The 15,363-nt window shown below is 42.5% G+C and overlaps 1 protein-coding gene across 1 annotated transcript; it reads right to left on the bottom strand.

Moving 5' to 3' along the window:
* Nucleotides 1-763: 763 nt before the first annotated feature.
* On the bottom strand, nt 764-15,221 carry lrsam1 (leucine rich repeat and sterile alpha motif containing 1). The gene is made up of 25 exons (XM_085278854.1): nt 14,914-15,221; nt 12,857-13,035; nt 12,720-12,776; nt 11,981-12,025; nt 11,678-11,755; nt 11,383-11,451; nt 11,214-11,298; nt 11,012-11,133; nt 10,839-10,929; nt 8,868-8,977; nt 8,718-8,747; nt 7,854-7,976; nt 7,571-7,710; nt 7,433-7,477; nt 6,822-6,892; nt 6,442-6,541; nt 6,264-6,351; nt 6,095-6,169; nt 5,695-5,775; nt 4,680-4,775; nt 3,661-3,759; nt 3,450-3,581; nt 2,765-2,831; nt 2,409-2,623; nt 764-1,577 (listed from the first exon to the last, which is right to left on the bottom strand). Exons 2-25 carry the CDS (start codon nt 12,926-12,928, stop codon nt 1,455-1,457), a joined length of 2,214 nt encoding a protein of 737 aa, XP_085134980.1. The 5' UTR covers nt 12,929-13,035; nt 14,914-15,221; the 3' UTR covers nt 764-1,454.
* Nucleotides 15,222-15,363: the final 142 nt, after the last annotated feature.

The following is a 15,363-nucleotide window of genomic DNA, read 5'->3' as shown; positions in this document are numbered from 1 at the left end:
GTTTGTCTCCACCTCGTGGTCAAGTAAATTTCCTGCAAACCTCCTCACTCCTTCACCTTGAACCACAACAGATGAATGTTCTGGAAAAAGTCAGAGACTTTCTTTTTCTTTTTTAAAAATTTCTTTATAGATTATTAATCATTTGATACAGTCTCTGGTATTATGATAAATGGACTGGTTAAAGCACTTCATATGCTGTCACAGGGACTGTCATCTATGGAATAAGAGCACTTTTGTGATTGATCTGATGGTCACTAAACCACTGAAGAAATACAAAATACTCTTTCATAGTCCGAGAAGCAGATTTTGTGCCGAGTTACAGGAAACAAGATTCACACTGAACAAACTGTGAGAACTTTAGATTTTTAATTTCAGTGTCACTCTGTGGAAGAGCCTAGCACACTATGTCCAACATATTATAATCATTTCAATGTATAGTATAGTGAATAAGTTTAGAAAAGGTGCTGTCACTGAGTGAAAATCCAGAATATTTCAAGGCTGGGCTTAGATCCAGGTAACATCTCTGATCACACTGCTCCAGCCTTCCAACTTCATCAATAGCTCGATAAAATGGAACTCAGGATTTAATCAAATCCAAATGTTATACCCTCAAATCGACGTTAAAGGTCACAGTAAAGGTAGAAAAAGCTCAGAAATGAGTGTGTAGTTGTTTTATAGCTCATGTTTATATACATACACTGTGTTGAGATATCTGCCTGTGTAGTTATAATCAATAAAAAAAACACCCACTCTGACCACAGGAAATAACACGTATGGATTTTATATTCATACAGTCTGACGATATCATCACATTGACACTGAGGTGGAATCTCTGACACTGAACAAACTCATGTGGAGTTTTTAAAGGAGAGACTTTACTGAAGCATGCGAGAGGTTAAGAGCACTTGGTAAAATACACCAGCATTAGTGATGCTACACACAGACAGGTGACATTTGTTACATGGTACAGGTGAAACAGATGGACGAAAGGAAAAGCAGCAGTAAGAGGCCGAATCAGAGATGGAAACGATGAGCAATGAGGACAGAAATCTTTAAGGATCACCAGATTATACTGAGTTATTTAAACGTTAAGCTTTGGTTACTACACTAGAATTTAAAAATAAAAAATAAAAAAATAAGTCATAGAAAAAGGCACGCATCAGTCATGAAGGCAGTGAACAGTCAGTGAGTGGTGTCATCCACTCGGCTCTTTATATATCACATAAAATAAAAATTACACAACTTAAACAGAACAGACACAAATAAATCCACCAGAGACGACTGGAAACACGTTAAAAAGATCTGAGAATGTCCTTCACAGAATACAGTTTGGTGATTACAGGAAAAGTGGCTCAGCGCTTTAAAAACCCACTAAAAGCTTCTCGACACGACACAGCAGCAGCTTCATCGTCATGCATAAATAGCTGAAAGTGACAGTTGTGAGGGAAGAGGGTCTAGTTGTGGTAGAGGCGTATGCGCTGGGATATGTTGGCCCGGCACAGAGGGCAGTTCTGCAGGGCATCGCTACACACCTGACAGCAGCACACATGACCACACGGCAGGAAGATCACCTGAGACTGCAGAGACAGGAGAGACAGTGAGTAATCTGAACTTTGAAGCCATCTTTCAGGCTGTCCTGGTTCTCACCATCTTGAATGAGCCATCAGCACTTCCTGTTTCCTCTGCACCCATGCAGGTGGAGACTGTTATTACCAAAATACTTAACAGTGGAAAAAACGTAAAAACTAACACCTCTCATGCCAAAAACTGCAGTTCCTCTAGTGGCCACACAAGGCTCCAAAAGCGTGTCAGTCCCATTGGATCTTATCTGAAGAACAGTTTGCATTAATAGGGGCGTGGCCTCTTTGACAGACAGGTGGATGGCCACACAGGCAGTGTAGCTGCTTGGCTTCACCTCAGCTAACTGGAGTCCCTGAACTGGACCTCAGGACCATGTTTGTGCTGTTGGAGCCTTTTCAGTGCAGTTAGCCAATAATAGGGCTGCTGTGAGGATGCTGTACCAACAGACTGACCGAGAAGCCTGAGCTCCAGTTTTGGTGAATAAAACTTGTTAAGTTTTACTGCCATTTAAGATCAGATCAGAAATGAGGGGAAAAAAAATCAGAAAATCCAGGTTTCAGAGCACAATGGTTCAGCGTTCATCCTGATAACACCTCCTCCTCATTTCTAATGCATTAATGCTCCCAGCAGCAACACTTGTACTAAACCTCAGTAAATCATGTTTGTATAACTGAGATCATGCCTGTCAGTCAAACTTGTCACTTTGCCCCTTTATTAAAACCCCAAACAGTTTTTTATGCTAAAAACGTGTTTTCTGCTCTCAAATCTGACATCTGATCTTATAATCTCATTGAGACTAAACTCATGACCATTTTAGCATTTCTTACCCCGGTCTCCATGCAGACCACACAGTCTGAGCTTCCCGGCCCTTCCACAGGGGTAGGTGCTGACGGGGTGACGGGGGTCCCCGGGGTCCCCGGGGTGAGTGGTGGGCTGGGCATTTGGATGTTTGAGGTGCTGGGAAAGAACGGAGGCGGGGAAGGAGATGGCGCAGAGGGGGTGACTTCCACTTCCGCCTCCTGCTTGGTGACTTTACAAGGTCCTGTAGAGGAGGAAACGGATCACGTCACTTTCCACATGCTAAACACTGAAAATCTAACATCTCTGTCCCATTAAACAGTTGCAGTGTGTCAGTGTTACAATGTGACTAACGCTCAGCTGTGGTGTGATGTGTGGACTGTACCTTGAGGCTGGCGTTCCCGGGCCCAGTTCAGAAGAGCTTTCTGGATTCCTGCTTCACTGATGCCCAACTGAAAACAAAGAATTCCATAAAGCTGATGATTTCATAAACCTGGATGTGACATGGCACCATGGATCCAAAAAAACAAAGCTTTAAAAGTTACACTGAGATTATCTTTAAATGCAACATGATCCAGTTGGAGAATAGAAACCTGCAGATGGCTATGTCAGCTACTCAGTGACGAAGGTGAATCAAGACACCATTCACCTTCAGAGTAGAGACCATCAAAACAGCACCTCCCTGTTTTTCTAATTTTACCCGATTTATGAAAATAACAACATCAAATGTATAGTTTAGTCTGATCTGTCAAAAGTAAGAATCTGTCCAAAACACTGCTGGATCCAGAGCCAGGCTGAGCCCTGTCTCTGGTAACAATCTCATCTTTAATATTCAATAAGGCAGAAGTAGTAACTAAATAATGGAGTGAAATAAACCAATTTTCTGTTTCATTACGCTGGAGATTGATTATTTGATGTTGATGTTCATACAGATGCTGGTGCAGAAACTAGACCTGGGCCAATCAAATGGCTTCCAGTTAATATGACAGATAATCAAGATAAACATTTTAAAAAATAAAAACAAAAAACAAATCGAGCAGCCCAGACAGAAACTTGCGCTGCAGACGCACCTTCTTGAGGTCGGAGGAGCTCATGTGGTGAAGCGCCTCGGTCGTCACTCGATGATGAGCCAGGATGGGCAGGTAGTGCTGAGCGGACAGTTTGCACAGCAAGTTCACCAGCTCCTTCTCCACACCCGCTTCCTGCAGAGAGATTACAGCTTTAGGTGGGATGCCACACTCTGTTTCCAGATGTTGCAGATGTTCATCTGTGCTATGTAACCTGCATGCGGAGTGACAGCGGCTTAGCGTCCAGCAGCCTCTGGTACTGGATCATCCAGTAGTTCTGCTGGTTGGACTCAGACTTCAGCTCCATCTCAGCCTGAAAAACACAACATGGGTTTTTGTTTATCCTCAGAACAGGAAACACAAACTCTACAAACAGGTATAAAGTTTATTTATAAAGTAGTTTTCATAGACATCTGGTCACAAAGCCATCATAACAACAAAAGGAATAAAAACATTAAAATATAATAGAAAATTAAAATGCATTTAATTGCAATACAAAATGTAAAAGTTAAAACTGAATAAAAGAAAAGAAACCAGAAATGTATTTGAAAGAAACAGGATTGTGAAACTGATTTTTCATGAGAGTTGAAGCTCAAAGAAGAATCAAATATAATGAAAAGATCACGAACGCTGGACTTGTGAGAAGGTAGAAAGAGTTTGACTGACATTTATATAGTTCAGGAGGATCAATAATCACACAATACCCAATCAAGATCATTGATGGAGAGATAGTGCGAGATAAACGGTTATCTGTTCATCCGCTAAGGCTTAAAAGACGCACACAGCAGAATGTCATCAGTATAGAAATGATTAAAAAAATGTCAGAAAATGACTGAATGACACCACATAAAGGAAGGATGTACAAAGCAAATTCTATTGGATTCAGCACTGAGAGTTGTGGAACTTCTTCATCTTATACTGGGACTTGCAAGACCTGCAGCCTTCATCATCTCTCTGAAACAACCTGTTTGAGCTCCTCCCCCTTTAGGCCAACTTTCTTCTGACTGGCTGCCTCTCACAAACAGAGGGTACAAGTTGACTATGCTGAGCCCATTCTGTTTCAGGTCACTATATGAAACGGAGTACTAAGAGTAGACCAAAGCCTTGCTGTATGGAAGCTGACCTCATTATTTGAACCTTAATGTTTAATATGAACACCCACCACAGGAAGTGGAGAAACATGACAGGAAATTAGGAGAAGAAGAACAAAACCGCCACGAGATAATTCCTCACCAGAACCTGCAGCAGCTCCTGCTCTCGCTGGTCTCTCTGCTTCAGCAGCTGCTGCAACATGTCGCTGAGCGCCGTGCGCTGCTCCACCAGAACTTCCTGCACACAAACACACACAAATGGAGTGACGTTACACACACATCATTATCAGCTGTGGGCAGTCAATGTTTGTTAGTACTAAGGTTTATTTATTCAACATTACAAAAACTTAAATTTAAATATTACACAAAAAAAAATTGGATATCGAATTCAAAAGGCCATGCAGGACTCGAGTGCAATGTTATAATAAAATACCATAGAAAAAATGCAGTGTGACTCCATCGTTAAAAATAAGTAAATAAAAAAGAACTAATATGAATGAGTTAATATGAATCTTTTCCTCCGCACCAAAGCAGACAGCAGTACAACCAACAGCAGTCGCATAAAGTAGCAGCACACACGTGACTATACACAGCAAAAATACACAACATGAAACAGTTTCATCAGTTTACTTTTGTCAGCATAAATCACACCGTTTGAGCTGTACTGTATTAAAAGCTGTCTGCTGCTGACAGAGAGGTGGTCCTGAGGAGGTGCAGAGCAGTTCATCACCATGTCATCAGCATAAAATCCAAGTTTGTACTTGTCTTATATGACTGAAATTATTTACATATAAAATAAATAGCAGTGGTCCCAGAACTGAACCTTGGGGAACACCTTTTTAGTCTTGCGTTTGTTTGTTTTTTGATAACCCTGCATTGACAGTTCTTTGCATTTTTATTGATCGCAGCTCGATCAGTTAAAAGGACTGTCTAATGTTGGCTGCCGTTTTGCTTTTAAGCTTTCTTCCTGAAACCTCACTGGTAGCCAGTTAAAACCTTAACAGTTTGTTTACTGTAGTTGCCTCTGTCACTCGTTTTAAGTCGCACATTTAAAGCTGCTGATCGTTTTCTTGAAATTTTGAACTGCTGCCATGAAGCGATGACATGGAAGTGAAAATAAACATGGGAGGGCAAACAAAGAAGGCGGTGACACCCACCTGCAGGTTCTCAGCATCCAGATTGCGTCTTTTAATCTCCAGTTTAGTCAGCTGCATTAACTCACCCTCTATGAGATGGATCTGAGGGACAGTGGAGAAGCAGACATGAGGCAAGCAAGGAGAGGGGACATGCTGCCGAGGCTATAATAATCTATGAGAAGCAACTTAAACTGGACATCTTCATTACTGTTAGGATGAGTAAGATGAATCTGATTATGAGCAGATTGTGGGAAAAAGTAAAATGACGTTAATGCCCAGTGTCTTTTCATTTTCAGCTATTTTTTTTTCCTTAGACTTGAATTAACTGAGTTTTTTGGACCTCTGGCAGAAACGAGCTGTAAAAACAAAACAAAGCAAAATAAAAAAACAAATAAAAAAACAATGATGCATCGTCACCGACCTGGTTACGGATGTACCCATGAACGGCGTCTTTTTGGAGCTGCAGCGCCTGGAATGCTGCCTTCTGCATCTCCTCCTGCAAAGACAACCATTCAAGGCAGGTCACCGAGGTGGGTTACCGAGTCCAGCAGCTTTAAACAGAGTGGGGGTTTGATTTCTACTCATCCTACCTCCTGTAAGATCTGGGCGATAGCTTTGGACTTGTCCAGAACTTGGAGGCACAGCATCTTGTCAAACTTCCTGTCTAAATTCTCTAAACTGTTACATAAGGAGAAGAGATTACAACATCTTTCCAAAAGCTGTCACAGGTCTCCCTGTTTATGGTTTGTGTATATGTGTGTTTCTGACCTCCTGCAGGCCTCAGTGACCAGGCTCTGTCTGCGGTAGTCACTGGCCTCCTGGAGGAGGCTCATGGCGCAGCTGTCAGACAGCATCTTCTGCATGGCCGCTAAAAACAGAGAGCAAGGAGAGGGGAAGAAAACACCACATGAGGAGCATGCTAGCTACGTTTTTGTCTTTTCCAGCTCTATGTTTTCATTCTTAGAGTAGCTTTGCATGATTCAGACTTCAAAATAATCCTTCTTTATCTCACACTTTAAGTATCAACTTTCCATACCTGAGATGACCATATTAGGGAGATCCCCTCTCTATGATATCATACAGAGCCAGAGTAGAAAAAACTGAGTAAAATTATGTGTTTTAATGCCTGAATGAGACAAGCTCTATACCTGCCACCTCCTTCTTCCTCAGTGAGTTAGCTTCTTCCTGCGTGATGGTGGTCAGATGTTCCATACGGATCCTGAGGGGAAAACATTTTGTTTCAGCATTTCACTGCAGACTTACAGGAACTTTCTATAACTTCCTGTGTTTAAAACGGCTAAGTCCTAAACAGGATGTGAAGAAACAATCACTGTGACTTTATCAACAAAACATCTTTGTAATGTGTTGACAAGATATCAACTGAAGTCCAACTAGGACCACGCTGTACCCTCATGAAATATCTCACACAACTACCAGCACCTCCATCACAATACAGCATCGCCACTGGCTTTGATGGAGTCAGATTCCAGACAGGAGCAACGCAGCAACTCACGATCTGTATTCCATTAAGATCAGAATATGAAAATCAAGCCCTCCAAACTGGTTTGTAAAGTGTTCTTTTGTCCTGCTGTTATTTTTTTTTTTTACCCTCCCATCCCTGAAAGCACTTTATGCATCTCCTTCACAAAGTGCTCCAGAAATAGACAGCTAAGTGGGAAACAATTGGATGAGTGCTGCTGTGTTGTAGAGTCTTATTTCTCTTCCCTGTGTGTTATGGATCATTGGTCAGAACACTCACCGATCCTCCTCCATGGCTTGGAGGAACTCTGCACTCTTTTTCTGCCTGCAAGGATGCAGATGAACACACTGCAGTTAGCACAGACTCATCAGTGGAGACGCCATATTTAAAGTATCCGCAGAAACCCCTCCTTCAGACCTGTTGTTGTCCATCAGCAGGCTGCTGATGCGACTGCTGATGTTGTCTTCAGCTTGTCTGACTTTCTCCAGCACCAGTTGCCTCTCAGCCTCCTGAGCTCTCTGCTGCTTGCTGACGCCCTGCTCCACCCTCTCCTGCTCCTAAAAGGCACACACAGCATATAAAACAGGCAATTTTAGGAATTACACACAGAATCATCATCATCAGGGATGATTCGGTGTTAACAGAAAGAAGGAGCTGACAATTAAACCTATCAAGAAGACTTCTGGGCGGTTGTTATTACCTGTCGGACTGAGTTGAGGATGTTCTCCTTGTTGGAGTTTTTCATCATTACAAGCTGGGTATGCTCCCTTTGCTTCTCCTCCAGGTGCTTCTCGAAGGCCAACTTCTCCTGCTGCTTCTGCTCCTGCAGGACATACAAACCAGTCAGAAAACTTTCAAACTTCAGCTGCTCAAACACAGGTTTCACTTTATTCAGCTCATGTAAAAATAATGCAACACCTCTGAACAGAAAGCCTTATCTGCAGATTCTCAGCCCTCTAAATAATAACTACTGCTACAGTCTGCAGCCAGTTTCCACAATAATAAGCTAAAAAAAAAAAAAAAAAATTCTGTGGGGACAGAACAAGAAATTGTAATAAGAACAAATAAAATAAGAATATTTAATTTCACTGAAACAATTAAAACACAAAAAAGCAGCAAAGGAACTACAAAACTTATCAGAGTCTAGAAATGGAAATTAAACTGGGACCTAAAATCGAACCTTGTGGTGCACCACAGTAACGCTTCAGTTGGGAAGTTGGTGGTCAAAAAAGTTATTTTCAGAAGACAGCAGGAAATCAGATACGTGTACTGTCCTTTATGGCACCTCGTGTTTGAAACTGACCGAAAAAAATTACATCAAAACTGCTCTCTGCTAGGAGAAGGGCTTTTGTTCTCTTTGTGTAATGTACTCAAAAGTTCGGTAAAAGCTAGTAGTTGTGTTGAAAGATGTGCTATAACTTTGTTCTTCACCCTGGTGTTGCAGAAAAACGACACAGGAAATATTAAAGAAAACTTGTATGCCTGAAAGAAGTAGAAAAGGTACTAGATAAAACTAAGATATTAAAAGATGTTGAAGAAAAATGAGGAATGTCTTGTCACCAACCTTTCTCTTCTCGTAGTCACTAAATTTGTTCTGCAACAGAAAAAGAGGAAACACTGAAAGACACTTGTAGTATCTCACACAGAAATCCATAAACGTATCAAAGAAGCTGGTGTTCGTGTCCTCTACACACTCCACAAGAGAAAGCTGTACCTGCCAGGCCTCATCCAACCCATCCAGGCAGTCGGAGCTCTGCCTGCCGCCGTCGCTCTCCAGCACCGGCAGGAGGTACTGAGAGGGTGGGCAGTACTCCTCTCCCAGCTCTGGAAAGCAAACCAACCAACCAGTCAATTCACCTTCATGCTGCCCAAACCACAACAATCATACAGCACATTTTTAGTTTACACCGTGATGTGACACAGAGAAGCCTAGATATTAAAACTTCTAACTTGTGCCAAAACAACAGTTTTGGTCTCTATAGATGGGTTCCACCTTAATAACTGCTGTTCATTAACCAGGAGGGCATATGCAGGTCTTTTGAGTTCATAAGCCTCCTGATGCTACGGTCAGCAAAGTGTACAATGCTGTTAAAGTGGTGGAGCTGCAGGCTGGACCAGGAATTCTCACGGCCTGATTAAAACAACATGAGGTAATGCCAAGATGAAAGTCGCTGCCTCAGCAGAAGTAACCGCACACATACGAGAGAGGGAGAAGTGAAACAGTAAAAATACACATGCATGTTCTGATTTCAGATTCAGTGTCTGTGTTCGTGTCAAATCTGTGAATTTTACTGAACTCTTTGTAGAATTTATTGCCGTTTGTTTAGAGTAACTCTGTTGTGGAAGACCTGAAGCTTTTTTTTTTTTTTCCTTTTTTTGCCTTTTTCAGCTTTATTGACAGGAAAGCGGAAGGAGAAAGAGAGGGGATGACATGCGGCTAAGAGCCACGGGTTGGTTTCGAACCTGGGCCGGCCACTCTCAGCCATATCTCTCGTATGGCATGTGACCGCCCGCTCAACGCACTGAGCTAAACCGGTGTCCCGGACCTTAAGCTCATCTGATGTTTTTCTACAACATTTCTTTTATATGCAATATATTGTAAGCATCTGAAATCTTTAAACTAATTATTCACGTTCCATTCATGTACAACACCATCAGTTCAAAGACAAAGTCATAGCTTTGTCTCTTTTTCTGTGACAGGAAGTTAAAAACATGCAGACCGGGCACCCAAAGCCAACCGATATGATCGAGGTGTAAACCACATTCACACAGACGTGCTGACGCTAACTAGCGAAGGAAGAAGTCTACTGCTGCCAGAGCTGCTAACATTAGCCACACTCGGCTCATATCACGTTTACATGAACGTGCTGTTACACCAAAGGCTGCACAGTTCCTGCACTATTTAAAAATATCAAAGTTTTTCCTTTTAAGACCTTTTTTAAGACGTAGTAAATAAGAACTAACACAGAGTCGTGTAGAAAAAAATGTTGTATTTTTAACCCTTTTTTAAATCCTTTTTTTTAAACCAGTTTTTTTCTTTATACTGGAAATTAGAAACAAACTCCCTGCTATCTTTCCTTTTTTTCTGTGCACTTCTGCATTTTGAACCGAACAACAAATCAGCATCATCATCTGCTTACCTCATCTGTGACGCGGCACGGGAAAACACAGAAAGACCAACATTTTCATTTCTTGTTTCCTCAAATTTAAAATTTCAAGATTAATGTGTAAAAACAGATTTATTTATTTATCATTATTTATTTTCTATGAATTCTGAACAGACTGTGCCTTTTTTATTATTATTGTATCACTGATGCAAATAGATAAATACTCACTTGAAGCATGTTTAGAAAAGATTAAAGTTCTGATAAAAACTTCACTGTTGTTACAAGAAACCATCAATCGATTACAATTTAGTCTGCGTCATCGCCACAGGCTCATTATTTCCAACACAGCAAAGAAGCATCAGCATCTGCGCCCTATGTGGTAAATCTAAGGAGCTACTAAATCTCAGTGAGCCAGTAGGAAAGGCAGCAATCAACAGAATTCTCACCTACAGTTTGAGGAAATAAGACATTTTAAGATTAATTTTCTTGACTGTGATCTCAGACAGGAACCCTGTAGGTTTACGTTTTTCTGCCGTTAATCAACAAATAAATGAGTGACCACGAGCGGCAAATCCTACCCGTGCACAGGAAGTGTTGGATGCTCTCTGTTCCCTCTGTGCACACAGACGAAGGTGGGAAGGACATCATGGCAGCATCAAGGCTAAAACTCTGTCACAGAAACACACACACACTTATAAAACACCAGTTTGTTTTCAGCCTTCCTGTAGGTCTGAATCAGTGGACACCTCACCTCTAAGGTGCGGATGTAGGCCAGCGCTTTGGGAAGCGTCACAATGTTGTTGTCACTCACATCGAGTGTCCGCAGGCTGCTCAGAGAACCAGCAGAGGACGGCAGCTCAGTGAGGCAGTTTCCTGTTAGAGAAAAAGAAAATACACAACTAGCTTCTTGTGACTCATCTCGCTTCAGAGCAAGCAAGCAGGAAGCATCGTACCCTTTAAATTAAGAGTCTGCAGGAGGCACAGGTTCCCGATGGAATCTGGCAGGGCCTTCAAACGGTTCTTCTCCACATTCAGGATCTGACAGAAGAAGAAAGACCGCAGGTGGATGCTGACGACATTTATTCACACTTACTTCCCGTATAACTGGAGAGCAGGCTTTACCTGCAGCGCCGTCAGTTTCCCGATGTCCTCTGGCAGAGAGGTGAGTTTGTTCTCATGCAGGTCTAAAACCTTCGGAGGGTCACAGGAGGGTTTTCTCAGAAAATAAATCCAGCACTAACATCTGCATGCTAACTCTAACAAACTCTAAGGTAACACAGAGTTAAAAACGATGATGAGCTATGAGCCTCAAGCTGAGGTACACATTCGAAATGCAGTACGTTTAAAAACAAAAAACGAGAGAAACACCATCACCTATGAAGAGGATATGATGATGTCACAGGGTCCCAGGGCTTACCTTTAATGTAATGAGGGTGCTGATGTCAATGCCTTTGGGCAACAGATGCCGCAGCTCGTTGTTGTGGAGGATAAGTACCTGAATGAAAGAAACAGAGGTAACATTTTCATTGCTCTATCTGCTGTTAGTCTGTGAGGGTTGGCCAGTCAGAAGAGAGATAGCTAAAAAGAGGAGGAGCTAAAGCACTAGTTGAAGCTCTAAGTTCTGGAGTCTGAGGAATATTGTGTGTGAGATTTTTTGCAGAAACTCTTCACTGAGTAAATAAATATCAAACCACTTAAAAGCTCTGCAACTCTGTCTCACCTTCTTATGAAGCACTTTGCTGATGGAAAAGGCACTCGAGGGGGCCTGTGATGTAACACACGAAAACATTAGCTGTAGCCAGCACAATTTAATCACATCTTAGTCAATCTCAGGAAAAAAAATGGGATAAAAGACTCAAAGAAAAGAATGAAAGAAAAATGCTGTTCTGTTGATGGTGGCACAGCTGGAAGTAATCTCTCAGCAAAAATAGCAATAATAAAAACACAGTTTAGCTCCAACTTGGCTTTTTTTTTTTTTTTAATAGAAGTCGAAAACTGCTAACTAATCGATTCACATTGTGACTCATTAGTGCTCCCACTAATGACTCCCTGCTCTCTTCCATTTCTCTTCTGTTTGCAGAGTTTTTCCTTTGTTTAGGATAGATTAGGACTTTTTTGTCATAACACATGTATAAATATATAAAATATATATGCAGGGTAACAAAATACAATTTGCTTCTAATCAGAAGTGCAAGAGCAGTAAGTGCAATAAGAGCAGATTATATACAGATATGGGTAGTATAAAAGGTGGGAATATTGATGAACAGATTATCCACAAATAGGTTAAGTAAACAGATGTTCATATAGCTATACAGAGAGCAAAAATACTAGTAGTTTAGAAGTATTAGTAGTTTGCTAACATAACAGAAAAAGAGAAATAAAGGCTACTGTTACTCATCAGGTTAATGTGTAAACCACAACACGATGGCTGTCAGGGATCAGTGCAGCTTTCCTCTCACCTCTGACAGCCCACAGGCTGAGATGTCCAGGATGTCATCAGCACCAGCTTCCTTAGACTGAGGAGGATAACTAAGAGTAAGCGGGTGGATTTGTGATAGATATGTTAACACTAGCACCAGCAGCTTCTTCTTCTTACCCGGCACAGCTGATACTCGAGTCTCTTCTGGCAGTCCTCGCTGGGCTTCCTCTTCCTGAAGAATAGAGGCATCCTGACCCCGGGTGTTTTCCTTCCTGTTCCCTCCCCCTCCACTCAAACAAGAGTCACACGGAGGTCTGACGGACAGGTTGGACAACCCTGACCACACCACCTGCACTCTAGGAGAAGCAGAGACATGAAAGACTAATCAGATAAATATGAATTTAACTTGTATCACAGAAACACAATAAGCTGTAGTGTGATTACTGAATGATTTAAAGGGAACGATTCCGCTCATTTACAGCACTACATTTTTATCCCGGGACTAAACTATTTATGGTTTAGTTTAGGAGGTATATGAAGCCTTTCAGCTCACTCTCTGTCTGAGACAAGCTGTTTTACCCCTAAAGCCTTCACAAAGCTCTGTGTAGGTGTTAAAGGTGTTTCTGTAACTATGGATTACACTCCTCCTCATCCCACCAGTGTTCAGAGGTGAACAATCGCAGATTTCCAATGTATTCACACAAGTAACGTTATTAATATGTCTATTACAATGCTCAGAGAAATTAGAACACTTAAATCACCCATCCATCCATCCATCCATCCATCGATCTTCATCCGCTTTATCCGAGGCCGGGTCGCGGGGGCAGCAGCCTAAGCAGAGAAGCCCAGACCTCCCTCTCCCCAGCCACCTCCTTCAGCTAGTGAAGGAGGTGGCTGGGGGGGGGGGGACACCCAGCTGGGGGGGACACCAAGGCGTTCCCAGGCCAGCCAAAAGATATAATCTCTCCAGCGTGTCATGGGTCTGCCCCGGGGCCTCCTCCCGGTGGGACATGCCTGGAACACCCCACCCAGGGGGCATCCTTGTCAGATGCCCGAACCACCTCAGCTGGCTCCTTTCGATGTGGAGCAGCAGAGGCTCTACTCTGGGCCCCTCCCGGATGGCCGAACTTCTCACCCTATCTCTAAGGGAGAGGCCAGCCACCCTTCAGAGGAAGCTCATTTCCGCCGCTTGTATCCGCGATCTCGTTCTTTCGGTCACTACCCACAGCTCATGGCCATAGGTGAGGGTAGGGATCGACCGGTAAATTGAGAGCTTCGCTTTTACACTCAGCTCCCTCTTCACCATGACGGACCAGTGCAGCGGAGTGCAGCGGCCGCATCACTGCAGCCGCAGCCCCAATCCGTCTGTCGATCTCCGGCTCCCTTCTCCCATCACTCGCGAACAAGACCCCGAGATACTTGAACTCCTCCACTTGGGGCAGGAACTCATCCCTCAGATTTGGAGGTGCTGATCCTCATTCCCGCTGCGAACCGTTCCAGTGCGAGCTGGAGGCCCCCGCCCGATGAAGCCAACAGAACCACATCATCCGCAAAAAGCAGAGATGAGATTCTGAGACCACCATATATATATAGATTCTATGAAAAGTAAAATGCCTCAGTGTTTTCACAGACAGTTCAATGTGAATGCGAATGCAGCTGCAGTAAACAGCACGGCCCCTTGGGCTTACACTTACACATTGAAGCAAATGAATACAAATTCAAACTAAAATTACAAAATTATGTTTTACTTTTTAAATTCATAAACAGCTACACTGATTTACATTGTATATAATGGCATTATTTGGTTTATTTATTGACTTATTTGTTTATGAATAGACTTTAAAGACTTGGTTGCTCAGTTCATTCCTAGATGTTTCACAATGACATATGTGATCTGTATGATCGCAGTCACGGGGAGCTTGGTGTATGGATTTTCCCACAGCTGAAGGCCCTTGTGGGTGTGGCTTTGGGGAGGGGAACGGAGGATTACCGTAAACTGACATGACGTTAATCAGTAGAATTAGAAAAAGATAATAAACCTCAGTAGACTTTAAACCTGATGACAACCACCTTTAACCCACCTGTGCTCACCTTTTGACAGCCGACAAGTTCAGCTACACTAAACTGTGCTGACGGATAAGCTAACATGCTAAAAGATAACATTAAACTGTAGCCTGTTGGAGTGTGTCAACAGCAGGAAGTGGAGTCAGAGTAATGTCAGGTTTCAAACTCACCGTGTGATTATTACAGTCTCTCCTATTCTTCGCTGTTCTCAGGATAAAAATGTTTAAAGGAAGCTCCGATGTTCGCTAACATGTGAAGTAGCTGGTCCAGTTAGTCGATTTTAACTATTTAAATCTGAACTCCTCCCCACTTTACCCTCGTAGCTCATAAAAATGAAGCCATACGGTAATATTTCCACTCAGATCGAATGAGGCTGACTGCTGCTAACCTACACGAGCTGATTAATGCAATCAAAACAAACAGTTAACTGCATTTTTCTTCTTCTCCGCCCCGTTACCGGCTCCAGCGTGATAGCAGGAGCCTGTCGCCCCCTATAGTTCACACTGCGCATGTGCACATAAGTCATATCAGGTCGCACTGCCGCTGATATTTCAAAGAGTGGTGTAGACTTCTTATTTTTGCTTTGCTCCCATCTTACTTACTTAATTATAATAACTGAA

Source organism: Mchenga conophoros, linkage group LG7 (genome assembly GCF_057382185.1).
Source record: "Mchenga conophoros isolate Kocher_MC1m ecotype Shallow Benthic linkage group LG7, M_conophoros_male_GT1.1, whole genome shotgun sequence".
Taxonomy (NCBI): Eukaryota; Metazoa; Chordata; class Actinopteri; order Cichliformes; family Cichlidae; genus Mchenga; species Mchenga conophoros.
This window is presented reverse-complemented; position numbering and strand designations above follow the sequence as displayed.

Bases quoted from the DNA above. Each gene is read 5' to 3' on its own strand.
- lrsam1 (XM_085278854.1), bottom strand. From the start codon at position 12,928: ATGCCTCTATTCTTCAGGAAGAGGAAGCCCAGCGAGGACTGCCAGAAG. The intron at 11,756-11,980 runs GTGAGACAGAGT...TCTTTCATTCAG, and splicing joins GCAAAGTGCTTCATAAGAAG to GTACTTATCCTCCACAACAA. The intron at 7,711-7,853 runs GTAATAACAACC...TGTGCCTTTTAG, and splicing joins TCCTCAACTCAGTCCGACAG to GAGCAGGAGAGGGTGGAGCA.